The sequence below is a fragment of the Priapulus caudatus genome, unplaced genomic scaffold (genome assembly GCF_000485595.1).
Source record: "Priapulus caudatus unplaced genomic scaffold, Priapulus_caudatus-5.0.1 Scaffold231, whole genome shotgun sequence".
Taxonomy (NCBI): domain Eukaryota; kingdom Metazoa; phylum Priapulida; class Priapulimorpha; order Priapulimorphida; family Priapulidae; genus Priapulus; species Priapulus caudatus.
Genome location: NW_014577292.1, coordinates 176,034 through 183,533, shown reverse-complemented (window position 1 = coordinate 183,533; position 7,500 = coordinate 176,034). Strand labels below are relative to the sequence as shown.

Genomic DNA, 7,500 nt, shown 5'->3' with positions numbered 1-7,500 from the left:
ACAAATACTGGCCTAACCCATACGTGCACGCAAACACATAATCCATATTATAGATGTCGATTCTCTCACGTCTGTATTTTTCCGAACAGCACAAGGTAACCGGCAACGCAGTTCAACCCCAGACGCCTGGTCCAATGAAGCTTTTATCAGTGGTTACCACTACGAACAAAAGTAACCACTAAGTAAGGATTACTTTCTAGTACTATACCAGTGCAGATGCTATAATACCCCACTCCATCTATCAGCTATCAGCTTACACCAGCGTGGCGACGACGACAGGTGCGATTCCTGAGCAAGCACTCATCTCCCCATCATCCTTGCCAGTATCCCCGTATCCCCGTCGGTATTCCCGCCAGTATCCCCGTATCTCCGCCAGTATTCCCGTATCTCCCGCCAGTATCCCCGTATCCCTGCCAGTATCCCCGCCAGTATCCCCGTATCTTCCGCCAGTATCCCCGTATCCCTGCAGCTTAGCCCCGCCAGTATCTCCCCAGGATCCCTGCTAGTAATCCCGTCAGCTATATCCCCGCTATCTTCCGCCAGTAGCCCTGCAGCTATCCCCATATCCCTGCCAGTATCCCCGTATCTCTGCAGTAGTCCCCGCCAGCCATTCCCGTATCCTTGCCCAGTATCCCCGCAGTATCCCCCGTATCCAGTTGCCCAGTATCCCGCCCAGTATCCCCGTATCCCTGCCAGTATCCCCATCATCCCTGCCAGTATCCCTCCGTATCTCTGCCCAGTATTCCGCCAGCATTCCGTATCCTTAGCCAGTATGCCGCGTATTCCCGTATCATGCCAGTTATCGCCTGCCAGTATTCCGTATCTCCCGCCATATCCCCGTATCCCCTGCCCAGTATCCTCCGCCAGTATTCCGGTATCCACTACAGTATCCCCGTATCCCGTCGCGTATTCCCGCCAGTATCCCCGTAGTCTCCGCCAGTATTCCCGTATTTCTCCCGCCAGTAATCCCCGTATCCCTGCCCAGTATCCCCGCCAGTATCCCCACGTAATCTTCGCCAGTATCCCGTATCCCTGCCAGAGCCCCGCCAGGTTTCCCCGTATTCCCTGCTAGTAATCCCCGTCAGTATATCCCCGTAATACTTCCGCCAGCTATCGCTGCCAGGTTATCCATATCCCTAGCAGTATCCCCGTATCTCTGCCGAGTACCCCGCCAGTATCCCGCGTCATCTCTGCCAGTATCCCGCCCAAGTATCCCGTATCCCTGCCAAGCTATCCCTGCCAGTATCCCCGTATCTCTTCGCCAAGTATTCCCCGTTTCCCTTGCCAGATATCCGCCGAGTATTCCGGTAATCCGACCGAGTATCCCACGTATCCCGTCGCGTATTCCCGCCAGTATCCCCGTTCCCTGCCAGTAATCCCTGCCAGTACCCCGCCAGTATTCGGTATCCCGTACCAGTATCCCTCGTATTCCCACCAGTATCCCCCGTACCCCGGCCAGTATCTCGCCAGTATCCCCGGCTATCCCTGCCAGTATCCCCGTATCGCCTAGCGCCGATCCGCTATCCCCGCCAGAGTATCCCGTATCCCTGCCAGTATCCCCGCCAGTATCCCCGTATCCCTGCCCAGTATCCCCGCCGGTATCCCCGTATCGCTGCCAGAATCCCCCGCCAGTATCCGTTATCCCTGCCGAGTATCCCCGCCAGTATCCCCGTATCCCTGGCCAGTATCCCGCCAGTATTCCCGTTCCTGCCAGTATCCCCGTATAGTCCCTGCCAGTCTATCCCCGCCAGTATTCCCGTATCTTCGCCAGTATCCCCGTATCCCTGCCAGTTAAGCCCCCGCCAGTATCCCGTATCCCTTACCAGTATCCCGTTATCGCCTACAGGACCCCGTATGTCCCTGCCAGTACTTCCCGCCAGTATCCCCGTATCCCTGCCAGTAGCCTCGCCAGTATCCCCGTATCCCTGCCAGTAGCCCCGCCAGTATCCCCGTATCCCTGCCAGTAGCCCCGCCAGTATCCCCGTATCCCTGCCAGTATCCCCGCCAGTATCCCCGTATCCCTGCTAGTATCCCCGTATCCCTGCTAGTATCCCCGTATCCCTGCCAGCATCCCCGCCAGTATTTCCCTATTCCCGCCAGTATCCCCGTATCCCCGTCAGACTCACCGCCAGGTGTCCGCCGAGTATCGGTCCCGCCTGTGCGAGGTAGAGCGTCGACGCCGAGTCGAAGGCGAGCTCACGCGGGTCGCGTCGAGCGCGCACCGCGCCGCGCTCCTCGCAGTTCAAGTACAGCGTGACGACGTCGCTCTCGACGCGCAGCGCGAACCGCTGCCACTCGCGCGTGAAGCTCGGCACGGCGAAGCGCGCGAGCGCCTGCGAGGCGGCGTGCGCCTTCACGTCCGTGTAGTACAGCGTCAAGTTCTGCTCGCCGCCGACGGCCGCCGACAGCTCGACGCCGAGCTGCACGACGGTGTCGGTCGGGTTGACGACGGCGAATAGGAAGCCGCCGCGGCGCGGGTCGGCGAGGCGCGCCGTCACGAGGATCGAGAAGTCGGCGAAGAACACCTCGGGGAAGAGCGTGCGGAAGGGCGTGCGCACCAGCGCCGAGCGGCGCACGTTGAGAGCGATGAAGCCGTCAAAGCCACTCGTGAAGTCGACGCCCGCCTGCTCGATGGGGATGCTGATCGCGTTCAGCAGGTCGATCTCCACCTCCTCGTCTATAAACAGGAGACAGGAGAAGACAGCGTTAAAAACAATTACTGTACTAAAACGTAAGGAGAAGAGAAGAAGTCTGCAAAGAAGAAGACAGCAAGGGGGAGCGTTAAGAGTTGGGCACGTTGGCAGAGAGAGTACGATCTCCACCTCCTCGTCTGCAAACAAGAGAAAGGAGACGACAGAACTAGACGCAACTAGAACTATCACTGATAGTGATTAATACCCCCGCAATACCGCTTTGTCGGAGAGAAAATGGAAGGTCATGGTGCGGACCTTCAAGATGAGATACGGTTTCCATGGCAGCACCTTGACCGACGCACACACAAAATATGTCACGCACATCTACACTTCATGGTGATCAAGCGTATGAAGTTTCATTGGAATCCCTTGAAAACTGTGGAAGTAGTTCGCGCCACAAACTTTTTGCAACGGCGGGGGTATAATCAAAGATAATATACGGTTTCCATGGCAACGCCTTGACCGACGCACACACAAAATATGTCACGCACATCTACACTTCATGGTAATCAAGTGTATGATGTTTCATTGGAATCCCTTGAAAACTGTGGAAGTAGTTCGCTCCACAAACATTTTGCAACGGACCGACCAACCGACCGCCCAAAAAATTTCTTGTCAGTAAAAATAGGGAGACTATTTACCGCATTAATTTATGCGTAATATCTAGGAGAGTAATCGTAGTCGTAAACACGCATAAACACGTGTGACGCAAAAATACTCATTACTACCACACGAAACCATTTATTAACAGTCACGTTTGCTATTATTATGTCACTTAAATCTCTGATATGCGCAATACGATATTGATGGGATTGACATTAGAAGTAGGGCATTCTTTTAAATGTAGCTACTATATATTATATATATATATATGTGTGTGTGTGTATGTATATATATATATATATATATATATATATATATATATATACGACACGTTATAGTGATGCTCCGATTTTTTCTAACTTCCGCCCAACAAGGTTACGCTTCTATATTTATATCGGATGATAGTCGGTTTATAAATATTATAATTAAAGTGAGATAACCCAGAAGGCCAATCGCATACCATGCAAATTAGTGGTCCGTCCCATCCCTGGCAATTATTCAGTGTAGAAGACGCTAATCTTCACTGTAAGCCTGGGTGCGAATCTCGCTATTCGTCAATTCGTTTTAGAAGTTAATCGAGACGGATTGCGAAAGCTTTTCGAATCAAACTGTTTTGTTTCCACGGTCCATCACTGTGTTGGTCACCTTGAAACGACCCCCGCTCAGCAGTCGGACTGCTGGGTGGCGTGCATGTATTAACGAAACTTCTGAAACGTTCGTGAAATATTGCACGCAAACTTACAAAAAAAGATCTCAAAGAAGTTGTCTAAACTTTGCTTATATTGCCATGAAATTGTTCACAGATGTAATTTGCATACCACTGATAGCTTTTACAGATGTGGTATAAGGAGACTCTGCGTAATAAATCACATATTATGATATTATTATTGCTAAGCACCAGTATGGGTGGTGTGCTTCAAGTTTCCCCCAGTGTTTTCATTCGTATAGCTGATCACAATTTTTTTGTGATAGACCATAATTTGACTCAACGCCCAGCAAAGTACAAGCCTATTTATGTAAGTGGCTCGATCATCGTTTATTCATGGTTTTCCATGAATGTTGAAGCCATTGCCGTCAAAAACTTATTTACCCAACTTATACCATCCACATTAATCGCCTCGTATCGACCCCCACATTGATGTGCAGAAGGCATAAAACCAATAATAGTGATTGAAAACCGCAGGAGCGGTTCAACTCATGTGCCATGTAGACACAACTCCAGCAAGACTACCATCCATTTAGAATTTTAGACAGACAGACAGGCAAGGTCGGACCAACGAGGGGATGCCCACGCGGTAGGACAGACAAACGGACTCAAAGCAGTCGGACTAACAAATATACTGACTATCAGACACAATATCTAATTATCACTGACTAAAAATTAAGGCCCATGCTGAAATATCTTAATGTTGCTTACTAATATGCGCTATCTTTAGAAACGATTCATTATCGCTCTACGTAAGAAAAATAGGACATGGGTTTCTACATATACATACCACTCTAGTCGAATCAATTCTTTCCAATTTAATAAACAGAGTTTTAATAAATGAAATAAAAATGTTAACTGCACCTCGCATCGCGGGAAAAGTATCAGGACAGCGTGCGTCCCGGTATCCACTATAAGGTGCTGCGAAACGCCGCCTAGCATTTTTCATCAAACACCATTAGGTGGCCAACGCAGAAAAATGTGATGAAGCAGGATACGAGTTAAAGCACATTAACAGAACATAAATCACATAACACACGTATGATCTTATTTATATACACAACTAGTCACGGTTTAAAGCATCTGCATTCATGTTCCGTCTCGCAATTTATAGATCGGCAGGCAAACATTATGAACAGTGCTCGGGAAATACAACATCCTATCTTACCACACCCAAACTAAACTAATCATATTAAAGTTTTAAACATGTAACCGAGAAGAGGGGCCAACATGCTCTATTAGAAATAAATCTAAATGGAGAGAAACATCGCATCTAAGGCAATATGCAATATGAGTTATCGGATTCATGTTTTCGTATATTTCTCTTGAAAATTGCCTAATCTCGTATGTAATACTTAATACGCTCTTGATGTTATGCAACAAGAATCAAGCAAGTCTCCGCTATACTGTAATAGTTTAGTGTTGGTTAAATTCTGACCAGTTATCGCCCTTATTTAATCAATAATGTTTTTTTTAATTTATAATCAGCAGTAGCAGTAGCAGTAGCAATAGCAGTCGTGAAGATCTGTTATGTATATTTACGGATATGTAGGCCTAGCTGTTTCTCAGCGCCTCAATATTTCATGATCCAGCTCCGATGCATCACTTCTAATATTAAAAAGAATTTTTAATCATGTAGGTGTCGAAATATGGGTATGAGGGTGTGCTAGTGTATCGTGTAACACTTTGGGTGTGGTTGTATATACACATGATATCTTTAAGTCAACTGTGTGTCAATCTTGGTTACGCAAGCTTATGCCGATTAGAGCATTCTCTTTACATATGGTTTTCCTACCACACCCTATACCCAGTTATAAACTACACGGAGCGGCATCATCTCCGAAGAGCTGGTGCTGTGGTAACCGCGGCAAGATGTGTGCGCGTGGCTGCCTCGCTGGTCAACGACCACTGCACTGCGTAGCCAACTGGAGAGGCTGCTATCGAGTTGCCGCTAGGATCGCATCATGAGGAAAGCAGGACTAGGAAAGCATCATCACAAAACACCGAGGTCGAGAGAAAACTTGACGGTGGACGGAAAATGCTTCCGCGCAAGCTTGTGCATCACACTATAGGCAACGAAATGCACTATTAACTGTGCTATTAGTATATACTACCGTTATAAACTCATTCTACCATATATCGTACTACATACATCTTATAATCTACAGTATATAGTAGTATGAGGAGTGTCATAATATAGACTATATTATGACACTCCTGCTAGTATATCGTATACCTATAGTAGACACATGTGTTTATGTTGATACCCACCCAACTTATACCCCGCTTTGCGCGCCTGCGTCTTAAAGTGGAATGCTTTATCCGGCATTTCTCACCTAATTCTCTGCGCATATTAATTAATGTGAAGAAAATAGTTATATACTCATCATAAACGAGACTTAAAACTACAACATACGCTTACACATCCTTATTAACCTCTTATTGATTATGTGTATAACTGAATCGATATTCATAGAAGAAGGAAATAGAGGAGAGAAATTCATAATAAAGTATACGAAATTCATCTACGTATAAAATTCACGTCAATGGTTTTTTAATGTATTTCTACATTGTTAACGGACTTTTTTCGTCTTAACTACCCGAAAGTGTTCTGGCCACACATGGTAACCTTAAATTCTATGATAATTATGAAACATTTAATAATAATAATAATAATAATAATATAGTCAGTTATACTGTTACACGAATAATTCATATAATAGTTTTATGAGTCATGAGTATGTGCTATGAGTTGTTAGTTAACGTTATAAGTGCTGGCAATCATAATCACTATGCACTACTTCAATGCGAACAATTTTTTAATATGCCTGAGAGATAGATACGCCCTACTCTTACAAACTGCTAGACCAAAACTTCCAATTATCTAAATTCCTGTATTCACGTGCCCTGCAGGCAACACGTTTATGTCTCCGCCTATCAAGTCTAATAAATCATTTATCCCATAAAATCAAACATCGTTTAAAAAAGTCTAACTCTAAGTCCAGTGGCGTAGTTAGGGGGCAGGGGGCAACGGGGACCATGGCTGATCCGAAAGTAAAAATAAAAAAATAAAAAAATTTCTACTAAAAAGAGAATTGTCGTAGTCAGAATGAAGGCTGTACATGTACTCAAAAGCGCCTAAAATACCATCTCCTGCTATCTACATTTTAAACGTTTTTTTGGGGGGAGGACCCCCATACCCCCCGCCTGTTTTCACCCCCTCCTTTTATATTATATATCTTGGTATCAGAGAACAACGAACAAAAATGTCGCCTTCATGCATGGCGCCCAAAACAAAGATTGCAGAGCTGCGAGGTGGGGGAGCGTAGGGTGTGGAGAGGGAGGCGGAGGAACCATTAATTTGAAGTCATCCATGCACTATTTTGCGCAGTTCGCTGTTTTGCCCCCCCCCCCCCCTGTTAAAACATCCTGGCTACGCCACTGTCTAAGTCACTCGTGGAAACTGCAATCTCTCTCTCTCTCTCTCTCTCTCTCTCT

General features: G+C 46.6%; 1 protein-coding gene across 1 annotated transcript in view; it reads right to left on the bottom strand.

Moving 5' to 3' along the window:
• LOC106807730 (collagen alpha-1(I) chain-like) overlaps positions 1 to 7,500 on the bottom strand; it is a 67,830-nt gene that overhangs the window by 31,722 nt on the left and 28,608 nt on the right. The window contains exon 3 of the mRNA XM_014810170.1: positions 2,127 to 2,677. Within this exon, the coding sequence (XP_014665656.1) occupies positions 2,127 to 2,677 (551 nt within the window). The remainder of the gene's footprint in view (positions 1 to 2,126; positions 2,678 to 7,500) is intronic.